General features: G+C 44.7%; 2 protein-coding genes across 3 annotated transcripts in view; both read left to right on the top strand.

Annotated features, from left to right (window-relative positions):
* otofa (otoferlin a) overlaps positions 1-5,738 on the top strand; it is a 50,044-nt gene extending 44,306 nt beyond the window's left edge. Inside the window, exons 43-47 of one of the 2 annotated variants that reach the window (XM_023806632.2) lie at positions 235-476; positions 668-846; positions 957-1,057; positions 1,520-1,715; positions 4,012-4,146. In XM_023806632.2, coding sequence (XP_023662400.2) covers positions 235-476; positions 668-846; positions 957-1,057; positions 1,520-1,700 — 703 coding nt within the window. In that variant the 3' untranslated portion in view covers positions 1,701-1,715; positions 4,012-4,146. Of the gene's footprint in view, positions 1-234; positions 477-667; positions 847-956; positions 1,058-1,519; positions 1,716-4,011 lie in introns of both variants that reach the window. The other variant, XM_023806633.2, reaches the window with a different exon arrangement.
* A 4,089-nt stretch (positions 5,739-9,827) lies between these two features.
* Positions 9,828-24,513, top strand: LOC111841130 (frizzled-3). Its single transcript, XM_072702844.1, has 8 exons — positions 9,828-9,999; positions 10,369-10,519; positions 11,934-12,504; positions 18,848-19,044; positions 19,545-20,562; positions 22,037-22,185; positions 22,378-22,614; positions 22,777-24,513. Exons 3-8 carry the CDS (start codon positions 12,310-12,312, stop codon positions 22,994-22,996), a joined length of 2,016 nt encoding a protein of 671 aa, XP_072558945.1. The 5' UTR covers positions 9,828-9,999; positions 10,369-10,519; positions 11,934-12,309; the 3' UTR covers positions 22,997-24,513.
* Positions 24,514-24,547: the final 34 nt, after the last annotated feature.

Genomic DNA, 24,547 nt, shown 5'->3' with positions numbered 1-24,547 from the left:
AGAAACTGTCCATTACCCCGCTGTCACAGTGTGAGCATCTATGTAGGCATTCTATCTTTTATAATGAAGATTGCCATGATTTTTATTTTGCTATTTGTAGGAGTATACTGTAGGTACAAAGGAATTCATTAATGTCCTGTCTTAGTCTCCTATGAGACACACAAAAGGTGCAATGTATTAATGTTTATACCATCTCTGAGATTGTGATGCACTGTGGGATCTCATGTTCCACAGCTGGCTGAAGGGACAACATGAAGACAAACAGGATACAGACGTTCACTACCACTCCCTAACTGGGGAAGGCAATTTTAACTGGCGACTCGTCTTCCCGTTTGACTATCTGGCGGCAGAGGAGAAGATTGTCGTTTCCAAGAAGGAGTCTATGTTCTCCTGGGATGAAACAGAGTACAAGATCCCCGCTCGGCTCACACTGCAAGTTTGGGACGCTGACCACTTCTCTGCGGATGACTTCCTGGGTACATAGCTCTGTGTTCTGCCGTTGTGCTCGAAGCAACGTGTCAGAGAAAACTGCACATCAGCCTGAAAGCATTTGTTGCGTGTTACGGCGTTAAGTCAGCAATTTCAGACATACTCGATGTATTTTGAAATGCTTAATGTCCGAAATAGCAGGTCTCATCCTAACTCCTTAGTTCTTTTCTTTGCGTAGGATCAATTGAGCTGGACTTAAACCGCTTTCCACGGGGGGCCAAGACAGCCAAATTGTGTACCCTTGACATGATAACGAATGACCAGGAGCTGCCAAGTGTCTCCATCTTCAAGCAGAAAAGAGTCAAGGGCTGGTGGCCCTGTGCGGCCCAGGACGAGAATGATGAACTGTATCTCACGGTACTGCAGAGCTCGGCCGTAACATTCAGAAACAAAGAAAGACATTTAGCATGTAAGAGCATGTAACAGGTGCCAGCTGTTGGACTCACAAATTTCCGGTGTCTTTAAAGGGTAAGATAGAGGCAGAACTGCACCTGCTGACAGCTGATGAAGCAGAGAAGAACCCAGTAGGTCTTGGGAGGAATGAACCGGAGCCCCTGGAGAAACCAAAGTAAGTCCATCAATCCTCAATGTAGACATTTAGTTGCTAATTAGCATTAGCTTTAAATTTCGCTGCATGCTAACGTATTCACGGTCCACTGATTAAGAGCATAATGTTGTAATGTCACAGAGAGAATATAACTTCGGCAGATTCAGCTTATTCAGCAGATTAACAGAGGTACATGACATCAGTATATGGGATTCGCACCAAACTGGTTCCATCAACCTGGTAATAAGGGAGGAGATTCCCCACAATGCAAAGCCTTCTGTCATATAACTTATAAGGTCGTATAGTTTCTTTATATCACTTATAGGATGGTGTGCACCTGTTAGGGCACATTAATATTCACTCTTTACTTATTTGTTATGCCTTCCCTCTCACTCTGGTTCCTTTCTCCAAAACATTTTTTTCCCATCAACTTTGCAATTTCATTCCCTCCCCCTGCGCCCTCCCCCTACATTCACGTAATAGACGCCCAGACATCAGCTTTATCTGGTTCATGAACCCTATGAAGTCTCTCCGATACTTCCTGTGGCACAACTACCGCTGGGTGATCCTGAAAGCGCTTGGCCTGAGTCTGCTGCTCCTCTTGCTGGGCCTCTTCCTTTACTCCATACCCGGCTATCTGGTCAAGAAGCTGCTGGGAGCCTGAGAATGAAGCCAAATGGTAGCCCCTCCCACCCCCTCTGTGCACCGGCTCTCTTTCAGCTCATCCTTGTCACTGTGCTTCATCCGTCACTGTCTCCTTGGTTTTACAAACCCAGTATCTCTCATTTTGTCCCCTTGAAAAACATCTCACAAATGTGAAATACTATATTTTAAATGGATGAAAGTTGGAATGGGATTATTATGAAATATATACAGTTTCAGGATACTGCAGCTAAATTTCTATGCTTTAGTTGGCAGTCAAATTCCACCATACTGATATTTTTAGGTCAGAGGCTCAGATCTCAGTCACTTTGTAGTTTTTCACCCAAAGGCAGCATAAAATTATAATGATGATGCCTTAGTAGCCATTTGTACAAGTACCGTATTTTTCGGACCATAAGACGCACCGGACCATAAGACGCACCTAGTTGTAGGGGAGGGAAATGAAGAAAAAAAAGATTCTGAACCAAATAGTGTCCTACAATATTTTACGTCAACCATGTACAGTGAACAGTAGTCAACAGCAGCATTAAGAACCATTATCACTGTTATTAACAAATAAAGTCAGTACTTCAGTAGGAGACACTTCAGTAACAAAAAACTTTCATGTGTATGAATGATCCATTGACACCTGGCCACATCCCTCCCCCCTTTTATGGCGCTGATGGGGATGTATTTGGATCGTGTTTCACCGTTGCGTTGTTCACCAAATTACCATGCGAATGCGATTTGAATACGCGCTAATGCGGCTATTTAGAATGTGAATAGCGATCTTCGGGTGACAGCGGTACTACACGCCCCCGATGCAGGTAAAACAAAGTAAGGGGACATAGTTTAATTTTTTGCCGATTTAACCTAATTTTAAAAACTGTAATACTTCCGACAATGGACGTTTTGAAAAGAACACAGATTACGGATTTAGCCAGCGTTTTTTCATGATTCTACATTAAGATTTCAGCGAGAGATAAACTGAAATAGACGCGAGAAGTACGCTGCGTCGCCAACTATGCATTCGACCCCAGAGGGTTAAAGCATGTGAGCAGAGCAATATTCGGACCATAAGACGCAGTGACTTTTTCTCCCCTCTTTTGGGGGAGGAAAAGGTGTCTTATGGTCCGAAAAATACGGTACCTAAGAATTCTTTAGTTTTTGCATATTCCATCTTGCTCTTAGATTTATAGCAAACACACAAATATACAGGTGAGGATAAAACTTGTCGTCCGAACGCAGGGTTGGTCACTTAGGGTTTAGGGCCTTGCTCAAGTCCAACAGTAATATAACTATTCTGTTGACTACATGATTCGGAATGGCGAACTTCCAATCATAGATTCAAGATTGAAGGTTCTTTATTTGTCACATACATTTTATGCAGTGAGATGTATTACCTAAGCTGCTCTGAGACTGTGCAATAAAAAGGAGAAGAAAAAGATGACAGCAATAAAATTAGAATTAAAATTTTAATAAAAAACAGTAATAGATAATAAAGGTAATAAAAAATGAAAAATATATACAAGAAAATAAGGATAATAGGCATGAGCAATAAAGTAGCAGTGTACATTGTTTATGGTAGTGAACATAACGTTGAAGATGAACAATGTACAAAGAGGCATTGTGCTTGAGACGGTCCGGAGAGGTCAGAGGTTAGGCATGCCTCTGTAAAGGAGGCATTGGGTGAATCTCATTACCAAGATCATACACACCATGCATGTAGTCTTGCAAAGACTGGTTTTGCGAACTTGCCTTCCAAGAATGAACTTGAGGTGCAATGAATCATGGGATTGGTCTCGTTTGACAAAAATGCAACCAATGCTTATCTAGATATTTGGGGCGAAGCAAGGCCAACATCCAGGGATATTTACCATCTTCTGTACTTGTGTTCATAGTATTGGAACTGGTCTTCGGCAATGGAAGATAACGTAAAATGGGTACATGAGAACACAAGTACGGTCAAGTACGCATATTGAGATTCACCCATTGTCTAAACACTGAGGCACTGAGGTTGAACTTGCTGAGGCACAGACAGATCCTATGTGAGGCTTCACATATTCATGCTATCAGACCAGGCAGGGATATGCACATACTGTATACAAGAGTAATGATGTTAATGTATAAACACATTGGGTAAATTATGAGAAAACTGCAAAAAAAATAAAATTAAACGACCATTGTAATTAAATGACATTATGATGCTAATGGACTACTTTGGTGTAATCTCATTGACTGTGTACAGTTTGGAACATCATGACCTCTTTGCTTGCTAATCACTAACACTTGCACTTCCTGTCCGTTTTCCCTCCCTTTTTGTCTGGCTACAGCCGACCGGATACCACCTTCCTGTGGTTCATGAGCCCCCTAAAAGCCGTCCGCTATCTGATCTGCACCCGCTACAAGTGGCTGATCATTAAGATAGTGCTGGCCGTGCTGCTGCTGATCATGGTAGCCCTCTTCCTGTACAGCATGCCAGGCTACCTAGTGAAGAAGATGCTGGGGGCATGAACATGGAGGGACACTGCACACCATGCCTCAAGCCCCAGCCTCGACTTCTCAGGCCTTCAGCACTACGAGACCCCGACACGAGAGCATCCTCCACACACTACTCCCTTCCATATTGTCATATCATACTTCACCATTAACCTTCTAACCATCACCTGCTTTCTGGTGTTAAAAACTTAACAAATGGCTAATTTACAAACTAGTATTTGCATGGATTTATTTGAGCATTTTTCTGGTAGTACTATAAAATTTTGCATTTGTTTTTTGGTGTCTGGTGGAAATGTCTGACTTGTTTGATCAGTTCCATTTAGGGTATCGGTCAGTCACCGGTCAGTGTTTTTCTGGTTAGAACTTGTAGTAGCACAATTGTACGCTGGTTTATTTCACAAATCACTAGTAATTTTCATTAGGGATCCTGAATATTTGTGAACTGTCTATTGAACATTGGGGTATTTGTTGCTCATAAATTAAAATGCTAAGGGCTAAGGACATCTATTATTTGTAGTCCAACAGGGAATAATAAAGTGTAAAAGTGTAACAATCAAAAAAAAAAAAAAAACTGTTACAAGACAAATTAATATTTTAACAGTTTCTAAGTGTTGCAGCTTGACAGCATTTACTTGGAAATTTGTTTATATAAATGACAGTGGATCAAACGTGGAAGAAAAAGCAGTTACATTTTTCCAAATAATCAGCTATAATCAGCATACGTATTGTGATGTTTTCATTATTTTAGAATGAATGCAGGCATATTGAGTTTTGTCAAAGCATGCACTGTGGAATTGGATATACTGATAAATACCTGTTAAAATTATAAGTGTAAGCTGTCAGTGGACAATACAACGTTCTGTTTTAGTTGTATATTTGCATGTGTTTTTTTAGTCAGCGTTTGCCTTCACAGAAATAGGAACTTAGTGTAGTTTCATTTATAAGCCATTTCTGTTCAGCGTTATGCAAATAGGCCTGCTGTATGCACTGTGTCTACGGGAGAAACGCTGAACTGCAATGAAAGCAGGAGATCATGTGACAAAATAAATTTCGAAACCCTCAATGGGTCAAAATGAGGAGTTGCCGTTTATGGAGGAATCCCATGTGGAACGATGAAACCTGCTTGGTTTCTCAATTAGCTGCCTTATCCAGGGTAATTAAACACCAACTGATGCAATCAGGTGAATTCATACCCACTGTACATGCATGGTGGGCAGGAAGGTGACAAGTATGTGAAAATGCAAGTGTTACAGTCTAATTCAGATGGTTTATTCATGTTGTAAAAAATGACTTCTGTCAATGATGGGATGTCTGGTGTGCCTTGTGCAGTTACTCAGCCTGTGTTGATCCTGCTCGGACACTGATCTCAAAATTTGTATCTTACTCATTCAAGCGACTGCTCACATACACACACGAATGAGAGAAAAACACGTTTGCACTGATTTTGCTTATTTATATGACGGAGTGTTTCTTACTGTTTTTTCTTTGTTGTAGTGCAGTACTTCTTGTCTGTATCAAAGTGATGATGGTTAAATAAAGATGCGAGCAGTCACAGCACTGACCCTGCCTGTCATTCCATTCGGCCTTAGCACCAGTCTGTCCTGGTTGTTCAGCCCGTTGCGTCTGACCTGGATCCTGGCCTGATGACACTACAGACTGGCCTGCCTGGGACCCCTTGCTGCCCTCACGCTGCTTCTCTCCCTGGGCATACTCTTCTTCTCCATACCCAGCTCCCTCAGCCACAAGATAGTTAACAGCCTGGGCCAACTAGCCCTAAAAAAGTTGAGAAATGGGCCTCAGGTCATGTAACGATACCTACTGCCATATGTGATCTCTCATGCGATTTTTCCTATTGTGATTTCTCCATTGATTTCTCCAACTGAAAAATAGACACTATAACATCAGAGGAAATGTCTCCTTAGTCTTCCTCCTGAGTATCAACAGGAATATAGACACTATAAGCTTTAACCTATTTGCTCTTTAAAATGAAATTCTATATGCTTTAGTGTGACATAAAATAAAGCATAATATCATTCTGATCATTGATTACACAGGGAGGAATCAGGGCCTACTGTACATACAAAGATTCATACATTGACTCTTTACCACACACAAATCTACAATTTATCACCAAAATGTAAACTGTTAATCATTAGTAATCACTTAAAAATGTATTTAGATTGATATGAAGTAAATTCTGTGCTCTGTCCTACTTTTATGGTGGGGCATGTTACCTGCAAGAACAAATTCAGTGAGCAGCTCTCAGAGAACAAGGGTTTATTGATTAGACTGAACTGAACACACTGGGGAAGACCACAAAATTAAGGGACCACGAGGGGTCAGAACTAAACAGGAGAAAAAAAAACAACTTTAAAGAACTATCAATAAACATACTAAGGGAACCAGGCAACACAGGGAAGAGAACGAGGAAAAACAGGCAGAGTAACACACCACAGCAACACATGCAATGACAGACAGTGGTGTGGAACAATTAACCAAACAGAAAAGGCACTGGCAACAAGAAACAGGTGGAGTAACTAACAATAGCGAGGGAACTTAACAGACACCACAACTAGGAAACATTAACCACACACTTGGAATTATAACACTAAGATAATCAATACGGAGCAAAAGTACAAAACAGAACCAGAACAGAACACAAGCAGGGAAAACCTTTGACAAGGAAATAACAAACACTGGGGAACAAAAAAACAGTAAATACAAACAAACTGGTGAACAGTGCAACATACAAGTGTAAACGACCACTATATATCCTGCCCTACATTAACCACATACTGAGTCAGATGCCTTAATGTCTGCTGCAAACTCATTCAATGCATCTCCACATATGATAAATCTTCAGTGGGAAGAAAACAAGACTTAATTCCTCATATACATTCGTGTTGAAGCTCGGTGAAAACAAATAACTGCATAACCGTTAAGATTTATTAACAGTGTGTTTCAGCGACGCACACAGACACAGACTTTCTGATGGCCAGGCGCTGGGACAGGGCGGCGACACCAAACGGTACTTCTTGATATTTTCAAGAACGGATGATTTCCCTTGGTAAATTTTCGGGGGAAGGGGAAGAGAGTGAGGTGTTGTCAAAAAAGAGAAATTTGCAGTCACCCCCCCCCCCCCCCGCACATGCCTGCTGTGTTCTGCGTCTCACTTCTTTGATGCCTAGAAGTTGTATTCCAATGTCACCTGCTTCATTTGATGGTTGATGTTCATATATTGTTTCTGGATTTAATTAAACAAACTATTAAGTCTACCAAGTCAACCTACTAAATGTACAATTTAGCCACGATGCTACTGCTAAAGTAGAATCCAGTAACACTGTCACCTTAGAAGCAAAATGAACAGATTCTTAGATTATTTTGTTATTCTTAACATTGTGGGAGGAGAGGATTGATTTCCTAAGGAGAGAGAGAATCATTAAACTGACAGAAGTATAGTATGTTTAATAATGTATGTAATGCTTCAGTTCCTTTGTACCTTAATGAAAACAGCTAAGGAAATAAAGACTAACATTTAGTTAATTAAAAAAAAGTGTAGATCATCAACTCGCAATCAGGAAGATAAGCAGAGGGAAGCTGTAAGCCAGCTGCCCCCTAGAGGGCATGTCAGAAAGTACTCTTCAAAACCTCTGTGTGGACAGACATTGCCCCCTGTAGACATATGTTAGTAATTCATCCATTCATCTACCAACTGCTTATCCTAACCCAGGCATCAGAGAGCACAAGCCACCCTAGATAGAATGCCAGTCCATCACAGGGCACATACATGCACAACCCACATACGTACACAATTCAAGATTCAAGATTTTTAATTTGAAGATGGTGAGAAGCACTCACTACAGCAGCACCAGTGGGGCTGTGTGCAGTTTGGGACAGCCGTGCACAGTTAGGTATGGCTGTGCGCAGTTAGGGACAGCTGTGCGCAGTTGGGTATGGCTGTGTGCAGTTAGGGACAGCTGTGCGCAGTTAGATATGGCTGTGTGCAGTTAGGGACAGCTGTGCGCAGTTACAGTAGATATGGCTGTGTGCAGTTAGGGACAGCTGTGCGCAGTTAGGTATGACTGTGTGCAGTTAGGGACAGCTGTGCGAAGTTAGATATGGCTGTGTGCAGTTAGGGGCAGTTGTGCACAGTTAGGTATGGCTGTGTGCAGTTAGGGACAGTTGTGCGCAGTTAGGTATGGATGTGTGCAGTTAGGTATGGCTGTGTGCAGGTAGGGACAGCTATGCGCAGTTAGGTATGACTGTGTGCAGTTAGGGACAGCTGTGCGCAGTTAGGTATGGCTGTGTGCAGTTAGGTATGGCTGTGTGCAGTTATGTATGGCTGTGTGCAGTTGGGGATGGCTGTGTGTAACTGGTGTATGGCTTTGCATAGTCAGGGAGGGCTATATGCAGTTGTGGAAGGCTGTGTGCAGTTAGGGTCAGATATGTGCTGTTAGGCACATCTCTGTGCAGTTAGGGACAGATCTGTGCATTCAGGGATGGGTATGTGCAGTAGGGGACTGTTGTGCACAGTTGGGGACAGCTGTATGCAGTTAGGGACAGCTCCCAGTGCAGATGCATGGACTCCATCATCCAGGCTATTACATAAAGTGCCCAAATAGATGGTTGAAACTTTAACATGCTTTCATTCGTAACACAATAGGACCGAGTAGACTATTTTTGTAAACCCCAAAAACTGGCTTAACCATGGTGCAGTTAGCATTGTTTTTCAGTGAACAGAGAGTTTATTTTGCAGCCTTATGCTAAACTTGTTTAAATTTTGTGAATAGCTCATAATGGCAAAACAAAAGTAGGACTTTAGAATTTTTTTACAAATTAATTACAAATAAAAAATGAAACATCACATTGAAATAAGTAGGCAGAACTACAGGATGAAGGTCTGTGCATTCCGATAATGTGAGGATCATTATTTTTAGATTAAACTGTATTTCACTTCTTCAGTTCAATAGTTTATAATGCTACTTTTATAGTTTGCTGTTGCCAATCATCTAAATTGAACTAAAGTCTTTGGTGACTGAAGTAAATAACTGCTGGAAAACATCAATTATCTGATATTTGCATATAAAAAAAACTGCACTGCAAGTCTGTGCAAGATGGTCAGGGCTAATTCTAGGAATGCAGGCACCGGACATTGGTTGAACTCGAACTGAACATCTCAATCGTCCAGCCAGCCAGCTGACCAAAGTTGGAAAAACTGACAAGGTATTACAATGAAAAGTTTGAAATTCAAAGATTTTTGTTGTTGTGAATACCTTCAGAACATATTTTCATTGTGACGGCAAATTTCAAATTCAAAAACGTATTTTGCATGTTAATAATAATCCAAGGTCAACATTTTGTAGGCCAATATTAAATTCTTGCATGCAATTCAGCTGGCTTATTTACCTAATTGCATGTCAATCATTATATACACGACGTAATACATATGCAGTAATTTGCATAGTTTCTGTAATCACATTTACCATATAATTTACTTAGAATGGTAATTTCCCTGCAGTTCCACTTTGCGATCACTAGTTGGTATCAAGATAACGTATGGTGGACAAAGGATTTACAGTTAAAAGTGACAATCAACAGTGCCTCGAATCTCACGTTATTTTTCTTTTCATGAGCTGTGTGGCGGCGGGTCTGTAGCACTGGGTCTGTGACAGGAAGTTCGTTGGCTCAAATAATCTCATTGCGTTGATTCACCGTTGGGCCCTAGAGGAGGAACCTTAACTTAAATTGCTCTAGGTACTGTCTAGTCCTGCTTTCTTAACTTCACTCGCTTTGGATGAAAGCGACTGCTACTGTAAATAAATGTAAGTTTAATTTGTCTTCCCCCCCTTTAAAATAATGGTTCGTAAGCGAATCTATCCTAAGCTGCGAGCAATCTCTCATTATCTTTTGTCGACTACCGTTGCCTGAAGTGATATGAATATTAGGTTTATAATAAATTGGGCCGTCTACTCCTTGCATCTGTCTTATTCTGCTAAAGATTAATTCCAAATAAGTATTTACATTACTTAATTCATGCATTACTTAATTAATTTGGACTGGGGTAGAAAAATAGAGGCCTAGATTACAATCGATACTAATGACATATGGAAAAGTGAATGCAGTCGCAATGACATTAATCCAGCCCTTCAATTTACGTCCATTGTAACCTTCCATGCCCATGTGCGCGCAAGGCGCGCATCCGCGGATTCGATTCCGCGTCGCCGAGCGAAAGCACGCTCCCGTGGAGAGTGCGAACCTGCTGCACGGCGCCCAGGCGGCTCATTGTCACACAGCAGAAAGGCAGCTTTACGGCTTCGCCCGTCAAGAACCATCGCGATCGCGGTAAAGTTTGCTATTTATTTATGTCTGCATTAGTACGAAAACGTTTAATACCGCAACAAGTAATACACAGTAACAAGACATTATTAGAAACATTATATGTAGGTGCTGGCAATTACTCTGTAAAGGGGTTTGACGTGACTGTTTGTTGTGAATCAGTCAAACATACTTGAAATTGTAATCTTTTGTGTGCGTCGTGTCGGTATATAAATTATTTTGCTCTTCTGCTTTCGTTTTTTCGCTCTTGTCTATAGTACTGTTCTCAGATGCGGCACTGTCGGTTTCAGAAAATCAATCATTACTCTGTGATTTCTAATAATCTACGCTTTTGATTTATAGCTACTTTTAACTGCACAATAAATGTTTGTACGCAGCTGTATCGGAAATAGTTCTGCTTAAGTTGAGTCTCTTTCTGTAGAAGATAAATGTTGAATTTACTTTCTCTATGTTGTGTCCCATGCATAAAGGTTTCCATTAAAATATACGAAGTGGGATATTGGATTACGGGTGCAGTTTCTCCGGCCGGTGTCAAAGCTCATCCAGCGGGTCGTAGTGATGTGTATGGGCAGGGAGATGGGTTCATTTAGCTCATGGTCAGAGAGATGAGATGACTTAATGCGTGGCCAGTGAGATGGGTTGACTTAATGCATGATCGGGGAGATTATTTCACTTTGCATCGGGTAATTGGACGGGAATGGAAAGCGATATGAGGCATCTCCTCACAATGGATCCAGTTGTCTGTTAGGGCGTGTGCGCGTCTGTACGTTTGCAGAAGCTCTCTAACGTATTATCTAACGTGGTCGTGATAACCTACAACTACATATGGCTGTAGGAATATTATTATTATTATTATTATTATTAACATTCGACAAGTGTTAGTAATTATTTATTATTTTAATCTGTTATATAATAGGGGAGAGAATATTGCAGTTTACATAGTTCTTATCCAGGAAGCTTTGTACTCTGATCTATTGTGGATAGTTGCTCAAGTCTACTGCGGGAAATTAATTTTTTAATATCAATGCAAACAAATAGCTATTGTCATTAGGCTTTCAGTTTTTACGTTCTACTTTGTGCATTTTATTCAGAAATGCTGTCAAAGTTTGTATTATTGTATATCTTTTAATAAAAAATACTTTATATATAAATTGTTAATAAAATTCAGTTACATGTTATAAAGAATAGGACTTGTGTTTCCCGTCACCGGATCCTCGAGGAAATGACAAAAACTAGATTACTTGCCCAGCATGTTCCAGTCCCCTGTAATGGACTTAAATGTGCAATTTTACTGATATAATTGAAATTGTGACTTTTTATATTTTTTTGGTATATCTTTATAAATTTATCTGCTAGCCCCTTTAAAAGGCTTCACACAGAGGCACACAAACCTTAGACTCTGTTTATCTGTTGCTTTCAGGTGCGGGATTTTCAAACCGTTCCCCTGGCACGTTTGGAGTCTCCGAGGGCTCTGGAGCCTGAAGGAGCGTGGGCCGTCCGCGGCAGGAGGTGCGGTGCTCCTCTGGGAGCCCTTACAGAGAGGCCGTGGCCAGGCTGCGGAGGAGAAGGGCCTGGTGAATGGTGTCAGATGATGGCCGTCCCACGTGGAGCTGGTTCTGCACATGGAGGAAGCCCAGACCTTTCCAATGAAAGGCTTGGATTGCGCCGGTGTGGCTGATCTCCGTAAGGGGTGTGGTACCCTCGCACCCTCCTGACGCGCCTCGTTCTCTCGTCAGCCCCTAGCCACCGGTTCTGAGCGCAGGAGCAGGCCGGCCCCGTCCCCCTGACTAGGCACCATGGAGCTGCTGTGGGCGATGCTGCCCCTGTTCGGTTCGGCGGGGGCTATCCACATGGACGCAGTGGAGAGCCACAGCGCATTCAGCTGCGAGCCCATCACCCTGCGCATGTGCCAGAACCTTCCCTACAACACCACCTTCATGCCCAACCTGCTGAACCACTACGACCAGCAGACCGCCGCCCTGGCCATGGAGGTACTGTGCCCGCCTCTCCCTCATCATCCTGCCCTGGGTTCTGGGGTCCGGGGCCCAATCCAGGGGCCTCTCTGAAGATTCACTCATGGGAGCAATGCCAGGCTTCATTTAACTAGCAATGAGATTCAGCTGATGTGCGTCGTCACTTTTTGAAACCTCTTTATATTTTCATCACTTTCTCCAGCTGCTCCTTATCTTATGGGATGTGTGGGTGAATTCAGAAAATCTTACAGATATTTTGTTTTCTGTTCAAGGTATTTTGGAGACGGCTGTATGTTTTGAGTTGCTGGGGGAAAAAAATGTTAGTGTTCCTTCATTTAAAGATTTTTAAGATCTTTAAAAATCTTTTCGTCACTAGTATAGCTTTTACAGTGTAAAACTAGTTTGCAGGACACCGCAAGTGCAGAAATAGAAACTAGACAGAAATAAAATGTAAAAATGTCAATGCTGGGTGTTTTATCCGAACAGGAAAGCCCTGCGCAGTGACATTACTGACAGATGTTTCAATGGCTGGATCCAATACATCCTCAGAGTGATTGTCAGGAAATTTCTGTTATTTCTTCTGCTTGTTTATTTAAATTAGCTGGTGCGTAAGTGTAAGTAATTAAAAAACCATTTGTGCTTTTAAATCAAATATTTTATCTGAATATATATTCATTAATTATTCACATATTGTAACGCTTCTATTCCAGTGGATAATTTGCATTTTAAGAGTTATTTTTTTAGTTTTTTATTAAAGGAAAATTACCTTAAATATTACTTTATAGGATTCTGTGGATTTCCAGATGCACACTTGGTGTGGGCTGTACGGGCTTCACCTCTGTATAGATGTGGATTCGGAGTATGGACTCCATTTTAATATTAGGGCCAAATACTAGATTAATAAAAAAAAACCTTTATAATTATTTTCCAATCATATATATTTCATTATATGATTTCAAAATCTCTTGATTTTCCTTTTTCAAACAGCCATCAGTGTTTCTGGTCCCCAAAACCCACATAAAAAGTGACTGCACTCAAAAGTCTGAGTACAAACACACATATATCTTCTCTACAAATTGCAGTGTGATGTTTTGGGTGGCTTAATTTCACACGTGTGAGTGCTGTCTTTCCCTCATTCTGCTGTGTACGGTACCTTAATCAGAGTGTGAAATTAGTGTAGGATATAAACTGTGATTTCGCCCCTCGCTGGAGAAAAGGTGTGATGCTGCGGATCTCTGTAATGTGCGAGTGACATTAGATGGTTCACATGAATGACAATTAATCCTGGTCAAATGGGCACATTTCATTTAATCCTTCCTTGCAGTTGTATTATAGTGGTGACATTTGACATTTCCATGGTGAAATTGAAAATTGAATGACAGTGTAAAGGTTATTGAAGCGTACCAACATTTATTATGATGGACAAAAAAGCCAAACCCAGTCTGTACGTTTCTGAAGGACACACTCAGAGCTTGTTCAGTTAATTTGATTTTATAGTTTTTCTCTTTTTTTCAAAGGGGCTCCTCTGGACCGGCCCTTTCTGTGCAACAAAGAGTGAGGCATTCAGAGCTCATTGGGGATGTGGGATTCTGGCTCTAGCAGTAAGAATCTGTGGTGTAGAAAGGAGGATGTGAGTCAGGCAGCCGCAGAATTGAGGTCCCCCTGATGTAACCATGACAGCCGCCTGTGGCATTTCTGTGGACGCGTGCAGAGCCCAGCGCCTGCCAATAAGGCCGGCCGCTGTGAGGTTATCTGCACGCAGACGCTGGCCGGTGGCACCCGATGAATGGGTGAGGGAGGATGGCCGTGACACGGTGCACGGGCATGGTGAAAGTGTCACAGCTTGGCGCTATAAACTCACTTTTGGCAAAACCATTTGTGATGAATAGTGAAAACCGAATTGTGTTTTTTTTCCCCCAATGCCAGTATAACTATATACTTCTGTGCCTAGATGTAATCACTTTGGGGACTTGAGTTTCCGCATCTTCGCTGTGAGACAGCCTAGCAGACAAACTCATTATCCCCCCCCCCACCCTCAGTCCTCGTTGGCTGGCTATAGGGGTAGCCGTGGAAACAGGCTCAAATTGTGTAGCAACAAAGGGACACCCCTGCTGCTGTCAGGAGGGGGTCCCGCTGATGGCCTCTGACCCACCAGGATGGGGTCCCCTCCTCAAAATCGGTCCGTTGCTCTGGGAGTGGTTGCCATGGCAGCTGTGGTCTCAATGCAAAGGATGAATGCAAGCTGAGAGGAGGAGGGGCAGAAAGAGAGGGAGAGAGCGACAGACGAGAAAAGCTGACTGATCCAGACTGAAAAGCGAATGGAGAAAAGGGAATGTGGGAGCGAGCTGTCCTTTCTTTGCCTTCTCTTAGGGAAAAAAGAGCAAAGATCAAGAAAGGAATTCTGCGTTTGTCCGGTTTCACACATGGGTTGTGGGTACCTTCTGTATAATGAGGGGAGCAGGCCTCGCTATCGACTGCCACAGACAGGGCAGCCATTGGCGAAAGCCCTAATCCTTATACAGAACTGTACATTAGATTTCAAAGAGTAATGCCACAAATTGTATTTAAACTGGATTAGCAGGTCGATAAGAAGCACTTAAGTAGCTATAGTAACAAAAATTACAGTTGCTGTTTCAGTCTGATTTTGATATATATCAGTGGGGTCTGTATGTGGCATTCAGCCATGTTTGCAACATTGAATTATGGTGATATTTCTAAATCTTTCACAGCAGCAGGTACTTAATGCACAAATGTGCAATCTCTCAGGAAATCTCCATGGTTACATTAAGAATTGCGCTGGATAAAATGGCTAATTATAGTTTTAGTACTTGTGGAAAGCACTTTGAATAATTTATAGTGCAAACAGAGAGCTCAGACACGGGCTCTACTTATCCTCTTTTGCTCAAGTAGCTTTGTATGGAAAAGGAATCAGTCAAATAATGTGTACAGTATAATTACTACTTTGATAATTGGCAGTTAACGAAGGGCAGTACTTATGAGTCCCGATCATCGGCTTGTGTAATCCTGAGGGAGTGTGTAATTTTTGGGATTAGGGAATCAATAGTGTGTTAAAACATCAGCATGACCATTGTGATCTTGTGCATCGTAGCCAGAATAAGAAAGTCTACGTAAAATTAAAATATTCATTGACTTTTTGATGTGGGACATTTAAAACATGCCTTTGATAGAAATAACAGCTTCTGCATGATTTGTTAAATATTATCTGCTTTATGTCAGTTAATCAGTTAATGATTATCGTAATTCTGGGCAGAGTCATTAAAGAGTTTAAGAAGGCCACAAGTACAAAAATAACAGTTCAGTACATAAGTGGTGTGCAGAAAGGCTTCTCTGAACACACAGCTTGTCTATCTTTGAATCATTTTTGGAGGGAAAAGAGTCCTATGTGGTACTACAGGTGTACCTAATAAAGTAGCCATTAAGAATAGGATGGAAGCCCAATGTTCCCTCTGATGCCAAAGGCTGATTTGGATCTTCTCACAGAGGGTAACACACGAAAGCATTGGTGTTCACAGACAGCCAGACTCCATGCACTATTCTGTGACAATAAAGTAGGAGCTCCGGTCCAGCACACCCAACATTACCAGTGGAAGTTACTCCTGTGGCGGCTTCTTCAGTGCTCTTTGGGAACATGCAGCTGTGCTGCAGCACAGAGATGACAGGAGGTCTGTCTTTGGGAAGATGCAGCCGGCTGTGCTGCAGCACAGAGTTGATGGGAGTTCTGTCTTTGGGAACATGCATCTGGCTGTGCTGCAGCACAGAGATGATGGGAGGTCTGTCTTTGGGAACATGCATCTGGCTGTGCTGCAGCACAGAGTTGATGGGAGTTCAGTCTGGGATTTTTTGAGTTTGTTAATGAGCTGTTTCACAGATAAATGTGATAGGTCAACCTGAAGGCACTACAGATATAATAACAATAACTATAGCAATAACAATACAATACCAATAAAGATAGCATTTATAAATGAGATATTTAAAGGACAAAGTAGTATGATCCTGCCCCTCTCGATAAACATTTGCTAGGATGGGGGAACATGTTTATAATTATTTGCGTGCCGTGTGAATCAAATCAGCGACTGGGTAAAAAAAGGAGTCTCTCTCTCTTTCGAATGTCTGTTCTGCTGTACAGTGGATGAACTCGCCTGTCAATTATTCACACCAGGGATATACAAAGTTTTGTTGTTATTTATGCTAAACACCTCTCAAATTGCAATTTAGTGGTAATAATGTTTTTTTGCATATATTTAGTTGCAGTCCAAAGGAATTCTCATTATATCCAGATAATCAATTTATTCAGAAATCTGAACAAAGAGAATCTGTCACTGAACATTAGTCTTATTGGTCTTTTTGTCACGGAAGTGGAAAATACCCCCCCTCCCAAAAAAAAAAAAGAAACTGACATCTCAAATGGATTATATTTACTGGAGATCCTTGGATTTTGCTTCTTTGTGTCAGAGTCAGCAAGCCTAACATCCATTCTAATCCATTTCACGGATCTCTGCTTGCCAAGTTGGACTGAACAGTGCAGAGAAGACTGGGCTCTCACAGACCGTAACATTTTCCGGTTGCATTTACCAGCGTATGCGTCTTCCGGAGTTCACCAACGTCGAGGAGGTGGCCAGAAATTAAAAACATGCATCGTAAAATCATTTACGGTTGATTTCTGGCTAATATACTGTCTTCTGTCAGTCATTCTCCTGGATAGATGGCATGCTGAGAACGATCCCTCAGGACAGACAGAAACCATATTTCTTTGCATATTTTTTAACAGTATCATATACAAATAGTAAACAAATCATTAATCTCCTTTTCAGGTACAATTACAATGGTACCTGTGAGCTGGTGTACAGACAGAGTAGCCAAGGCCTGCTAAAGTGCATTTCCATCAGAGGGAAACACCATTAGAGTTTTATTGATGCGTCTGTTTGTTTATATATATTGTACTTGTACATTTAACTATGTACTGAGTAGGTAAGCTGTCTCTGTGTTCTGAGGCTCTCTTAAAAATCAATTTGACATGTTTCTGCACGGTGCTACAGATAGACAAACAGTGGCCATTTTATTAGACACACCTAGCACAGACCTCAGGACCCACTTGATGGATCCACATTTTTATTTTATCTCAGTTCTCAGCTCACATATAAGGCATTTAGAGCTTCTGATTGCTTGGGTCAGGTGTTCCGGGAACTGGGATAAAACAAAAATGTGGATCTGTCCAGTGTGTCCCGAGGACTGGTTTGGGAAACACTGATCTAGAACGCACCAGGCAGGACTGTCCCTTTGTCTGCAGAGCAGTTCTGCATTCAGAGAAGCCTTTCTGCACATCACTGTTGCATTGGGCTGCTGTTGCACTTGTTGCTTTTCTGTTAACCGTTCTCTTCTGTCATCTCTCATTAGCAAGGTGTTTTCACCCACAGAAATGCTGACTGGATGCCTTTTTGTTTATTTACCTCTGTAAACTCTGCAGTGTGTGGAAGTCCCAGCATGCTGGGACCACCATGTCTGGCACCAACAGTCACACGGCATTCAAGAAATCTTACCCGTTCTGATGCCTAGTTGAAAAGTAACCCAACCTCTTGACCCCAGCCTGGATGTTGTATATATTCAGTTGCAGACACATGATTCCCCATGTGTAGGAGCAGGCTGTTTGCATTAACACATAAGTGTGCTCAATAATAGATATTCTGATGCTGCTCCTTGTTGCACAGGTGAGGGGACGTTTCGCACCGAGTACAGCTCTGCTGGGGTGTGTCAGCCCCTCCCCTGCACCTTGCTTCCACAAAGGCCAGACCCCAGCAGGAAGCGAATGTGCTGGGCCTTGTGCTGGGTGGGGGCCCATTGTTCGCACCACTGGGGATTTGCATGTTAATGTTCTGCCCGGCAGCTGCTCCCTCTCCCAGCATGGCCCCAGCCGGAGCACGCCCAGGCCCCTTTGCGAACAGCGTATCCCTCCGCCTGACACAAAGGCGTCCTCACAGTTGCCGGTGGGGGAGGGAGTCTGATCAAGGGGCGTTGGGTTACACTGTTTGTACAGCTCCTCCTTTTCATATCTCCGTGCCAAACTCGGAGGTGGGGGAACAGGTTTGAGTGGTGCAGGATAGTCCGTTTTGGGTCATATGTTAACTCTGGTGTACTCTGTTCATTAAACAGGAAGCCCGTAAACCTATAGATGAACCAGATGAGTTTATACCTGTTACATCACACAGCACTGGAGAATCTTATTAAGATTCTTGATGGAATTCTGCCTCCTGATTGGTCAGAATGAGCTAATATTTGCTGTATGACGCACTATGGCCCCCATCTCTCTGTGTGTCTTACGTCATGTCCGCCTTCCTCCTGGCAGCCCTTCCACCCCATGGTGAATCTTGAGTGCTCCCCGGCCCTGCGGCCCTTCCTCTGCGCCCTCTACGGCCCCGTCTGCACAGAGTACGGCCGTCTGTCCCTGCCCTGCCGTCACCTCTGCCATCAGGCCAAGCGCGACTGCTCCAAGCTCATGGACGTGTTCGGCGTCTCCTGGCTCGAGGAGATGGAGTGCAGCAGGTGTCCATCTGACCGTCTGATCTACCGCCTATGATTCTGTACAAAGGTGCAGCCAGTAGTTGGGGAGGAGATGCAGTCTTCAGTCCCGGGCCTAGAGGGCTGAAACAGAAATTTGTACTGCCCCTGCAAGAGCCGTTAAGCAGTTATGAAACTGAAGACTGATGGTGGATAATAATCTCTCCCCCCCTCATGGGTTCTGAAGGCCTGTTTTTCTCATTGCTGAATTCTGACCGCTGATGTCGTTAGACCAATGTTTCTCAATCCAGTCCTCGGGGACCCTGACAGTCCACAGTTTTGTTCCCTCTCAGCTCCCAACACACCTGTGCCAGGTATTCAGTGTGGTTCAGGTGTGCAGGGAGCCGGGAAGGAGCGAAAATGTGGACTGGGTTGAGGTGTTTATAAAGGAATGGAAAATGTGAAAAATGGAGATCTGCCTAGCACATTTAATAAGTTTTGATGGAGAAAGGTAACATCTGATTGACACTGATCTCTACCTATAGGTTCCCTGACTGCGAGGAACCGTACCCACGTGCGGTTGACCTGCAGTCCAAGGCTACCAGCACCGAAGACTCACTGCTGTCTGTTCAACGCGACTACGGCTTCTGGTGCCCAAGGGAGCTGAAGATGGAGCCCGAACTGGGCTACTCCTTCCTGGGGGTGCGTGACTGCTCACCGTCCTGCCCAAACATGTACCTCCGTCAAGATGAACTCCGCTTCGCCCGCTACTTCATCGGCGTCGTCTCCATCGTCTGCCTGTCTGCCACCCTCTTCACCTTCCTCACCTTCCTCATCGACGTCACCCGCTTCCGCTACCCGGAGCGGCCCATCATCTTCTACGCTGTGTGCTACATGATGGTGTCGCTGGTGTTCTTTCTGGGCTTCCTGCTGGAGGACCGCGTGGCCTGCAATGCCGCTAGCCCCGGCCAGTACCGGGCCTCCACCGTCACCCAGGGCTCGCACAACAAGGCCTGCACGCTGCTCTTCATGGTGCTCTACTTCTTCACCATGGCTGGCAGTGTCTGGTGGGTCATCCTCACCATCACCTGGTTCCTGGCCGCAGTGCCCAAGTGGGGCAGCGAGGCCATCGAGAAGAAGGCCCTCCTCTTCCATGCCAGCGGCTGGGGCATCCCGGGAGCACTGACCGTGACCCTGACAGCCATGAGCAAGATCGAGGGCGACAACGTGAGCGGCGTGTGCTTCGTGGGCCTCTACGACGTGGCGGCCCTGCGCTGGTTCGTCTTGGCACCCCTTTGCATTGACGTGCTGCTGGGCGTGGTGCTGCTCCTGGCCGGCATCGCGGCGCTCAACCGCGTGCGCATGGAGATCCCGCTGGAGAAGGAGAACCAGGACAAGCTGGTCAAGTTCATGATCCGCATCGGCGTCTTCTCCGTGCTCTACCTGGCACCCCTGCTGGTGGTCATCGGTTGTTACTTCTATGAGCAAAGCTACCGGGCCGTGTGGGAGACCAGCTGGGTGATGGAGCGCTGCCGCGAGTACCACATCCCCTGCCCCTACCGGGTAACCGGCCCTTTAAGGGCTCCGCCCACACTACACAACACACCAGCCGACAAGGACGACTCTTCATGCATAGCTGCTGTGTCTTAAATACTCATATCCTACTCATCAGAATTTTTCTCCTCCAGTTTTAGAGAATTGAATTGGCCTTTATCTCGGGGCCTCTGTGAACCCAGATCGGTGCCGTTTAATAATTAAGCACCTGTGCTGCGTGGGCGTGCGTGTGGCTGCTGGGGGAGAGACCCAGCAAGATAATCATACTCTTGTGATCCAAATGCTTTTGTTCCAGAACTTGTTATTTCACGCTTCCCAGACTGCTGGGAATGGAGGGTAGAGGGATGGTGTGGTAAGGGGGGCATTTTTGATGCCGGTTGGCATGGTAACGAGCAGCCGTGATAATGAGTAACCATGGGCAGGACCTGTAGATGTAGACCTAGCAAAGCCAGATGAGCAGGAAAGCGTCCAGGTCTCCACTCTTCAACAAGCTCAGACAAAGCAGAGAGGAAGGGAGTCACTGAATCATGACGGTGTGGATCGCCAGCGGTGCTATGGGGGGTGATGCTGTCATCTTTCATTTTGTGTTGGTTTTCGGCAAATTAACAAGGAGGAGATGTCATCCGGTAAGTTCCTCCAAGGAATATAGGCGGGGCCAAGAGCATATGCCAGGCAGACAAGGAGGAGTGGCCATCAGTGTCACGCGATAGGCTGGTTTAAAACGCTTTGGATGGGGTCTGGACCGGAACCTCTTTGTCCAGGCATCAGTGAGATGAGACACCAAGGGGGGGCAGCAGGGTTAGATCGGATCATCTTGGCACGGAGCTCAGAGAGTCCCATCAAGGCCGGCATATCCGAACAGACTGCAAACCCTTCATTTTTAATGAAGTACATAAATACCCCCTCGTTACTGCAAATGAGGATGAGCAGATAATAGAGGAGTCCAATTTCTGACCTCAAAGGGAAGCCGAGCTGAACAAACACAGCGGCCCGCGGCCATGTGCGTTGCCGTAACGACCGCCCAGGCTCGCCAAATAAGCGAGGACACGAGGATGGGAGCTCTCGCTTGTCGGGCGGTCCGATCTCGCTCTGGGAGCTGGGCATCTGTCTCTCTGTGTGCCTCAGTGAAGCAGAACCAGCTGGGAGGGGCGAGTAGACGGAGCGTGGCATTATGGGAGGTCCACCGAGTCGGAGTGGGGGGGTGCGTGTGGTGAGCTGTGCAACCTGGGAAACACAGGCACAGCTAGAGAGGGGCTGTGCAGTTAATGCTGCACGCAAGACAAAGATTTAATGCATGGAAGCTCATATAAACAGACCACACCTCTCCTAAATCACTCAAGTCCAGTGACATCATCCACAGTTAGTTTTTAATGATGCTTAAGAGGCTTTAGGCCATTCAGTCACACACGGACATGCCCGTTATGCTGAGTGGAATCACCAGCGTTCCCCCAACAGCGGGAGGATAATGGCAGCTTTCTCGCAGGTGGAGGAGACCAGCCGGCCGGACCTGGTGCTCTTCCTCATGAAGTACCTCATGACGCTGGTGGTGGGAATCCCCTCTGTCTTCTGGGTGGGCAGCAAGAAGACCTGCTTTGAGTGGGCTGGCTTCTTCCGAGGCCGCCGTCGCAAGGAGTGAGTTTTACATCCCTTACAACGCGTCTCCTTCACCTATGAAGATGAGGTTCAGGTGGCCAGCAGGTGGCGATTCTGAGCCAAAATGCCCAGCATGCCCTGAACCGGTGAAATGAGTTCATTTGCTTCTACTGTAACTGTCATAATATTAAATATTTAGTCTCCTTTTGCCCCCCCCCCCCCCTCCAACAGCAGTGCCGTGAACGAGAGCCGGCAGGTTCTCCAGGAGCCCGATTTTGCGCAGTCCCTACTGCGGGACCCCAACACACCCATCGTAAGGAAGTCCCGTGGCACCTCCACGCAGGGCACCTCCACCCACGCCTCCTCCACTCACCTGGCCATGCTGGACGACCTGCCCAGCAGAGCCGGCAGCGTGCACAGCAAGATGAGCAGTTACCACGGCAGCCTGCGGCGATCACGTGACGGCAGGTGGGACGAGCGGACACCCATCTCTCTGCACTGACCATTTATTAATGTAGAGATTACATGGCAAACCCTGCTCGCATTGTAATTGTTCCATTTATAATATTCCATGAAGCCATAATTTATCGTATGATGTCTAACTGGCTCCCTGGCGACTCGTTCCTCCAGGTACACCCCATGCAGTTACCGCGGCATGGAAGATCGTTTGCCCTATGGCAGCTTCCCTCACCTGCCCCCCCTCGACCAATCGCGGCACGGCAGCATGCAGCGCCTCGACAGCCAATCGCGGCACAGCAGCATGAGGGATCTGAGCAACTCCCAGGCCACTCACGTTACCCACGGCACCACCATGAACCGCGTGGTCGAGGAGGACGGCGCCAGTGCGTGACCTCGGTGTACAGGCCTGACAGGGAGTTCCTGTTCCTCCTCAGGGAGGAAGGCGAGATAACCTTGACCATTCAGGGATCCTCTATGCTGGAACAGTGACTTGGGCCAATGGACTAACAGTGAAACAGGCGCCCCAGTCAGCCTTAGGGGGCTTGATGTCATACAAAGGCAGGCAATATGGGAAACAGGAGGGACTCCCAGTAAACATGGTTCTGGTCTCCTGCCATTATGGGACTTAAATGAGACGTGAAAGAGAAGCCATTCGCACTCGTTTGCTATGGTGCACCGTCCTCAGATCAGAATGTCAGTCTGCACATCAAAGAGGGCTCTAGCCTGCAAACTTTAGCAGGGACACGTGCCTACATCCATTGCAGAAGTACAACACCCTTATCGTTGTGCATTTCTGTCCCAAAAGGTACTTCAGTTTTCAGGCAGCCATTGAGAAGTCCTCTACACACCTACTTGTCTGGTTGTAACTTGATCGAACGCTGTACGGGATAGAGCCCGAGACTGAGGAAGGCCACACCCTTTGTGCCTGTGAGCGGAGGTGTAACAGGAAGCAGGACGCGAGAGCAGGGAATTGTCAGCACTTTTGGATCATAAGCCCCAGGTTGACCGTCCTTACACTACATCATTGGGACTCCAGTGATGTTTTGGTGACCCAGAGACCTACCTCACGTGCTAAGATGTCATTGCTACTCTCACTGACAGAGGAGGACCTGGTCCCTGACACAACATCTCTGAAATTATGGTTTGCCTTGTTTTTATCTAACATTCATGCAATATCACATTTCCATCGATTTCTCCGAAATGGATTCCCCCACCAAAATCACAGACAGCAACATTCCTTGGTTTTAAGCATCTTTCAACCTTCCCTGAATGTTTATAATAGCTGGAATGTCTTAAGGTGTGTTTTGTTGTCTAGCTCCAGGCTGATATTGATACATCACTTTTAATATAGTCAGCAGCATGAGCAATGAGCAGTTTGTCCCTCATGATTTTGTCCATCCATACCCTGTTCAGGGGTTTTACCCAAGACCATCCTCAACTGCTTGCGCTGTTCAGGCAACAGAATGTAAAAAATACACAAGTACCTCTTGTTCCCCTCTTTCTGGTCTTCAGACCAATTACTTCACTTTTTCCCCCTGTGTGTAGTGTAGGTTTATCTTTAAGATAAGAAGCTGCTGCAACTTAACTACTGATTCTTCCATTTTCTTGGAGACAAACTATAGAACGGAAGAAGACCGAGTAAAAGTCTCTGAGCCCATTAGCTTGTGTTAGTGGTTTAAATGTTGAATACCCAGGGTAGCTTTTACGCTATGGAAGGCAGATGTAGGTTTGTGTTGTGCCCAGTAGGGGGCGTCAATCTGCAGAAATTATCAGGGAGGGGCGTTTTGACAGACACTTTCCCTACTTTAGTGAACAGAATCAGGTTGATTTCACTTTGATTACTTGTAAAATGTGTAAAAATGTCAGTTTTAGAATTTTGTAAAGAATAAACACAAAACTTTTCGTACAGAGATTTGTGTTATGTCTGAAATGAATGACTGCC

This window comes from Paramormyrops kingsleyae, chromosome 19 (assembly GCF_048594095.1).
Source record: "Paramormyrops kingsleyae isolate MSU_618 chromosome 19, PKINGS_0.4, whole genome shotgun sequence".
Classification (NCBI taxonomy): domain Eukaryota; kingdom Metazoa; phylum Chordata; class Actinopteri; order Osteoglossiformes; family Mormyridae; genus Paramormyrops; species Paramormyrops kingsleyae.
Note: the sequence above shows the minus strand (reverse complement) of the source record. Positions and strands in the feature narration are given on the sequence as shown.

Coding starts and splice junctions, on each gene's coding strand:
- LOC111841130 (XM_072702844.1), top strand. CDS start 12,310: ATGGAGCTGCTGTGGGCGATGCTGCCCCTGTTCGGTTCGGCGGGGGCT. Junction 12,505..18,847: donor CCGCCGCCCTGGCCATGGAG/GTACTGTGCCCG, acceptor TCCTCCTGGCAG/CCCTTCCACCCCATGGTGAA. Junction 22,186..22,377: donor CGAGGCCGCCGTCGCAAGGA/GTGAGTTTTACA, acceptor CCCCTCCAACAG/CAGTGCCGTGAACGAGAGCC.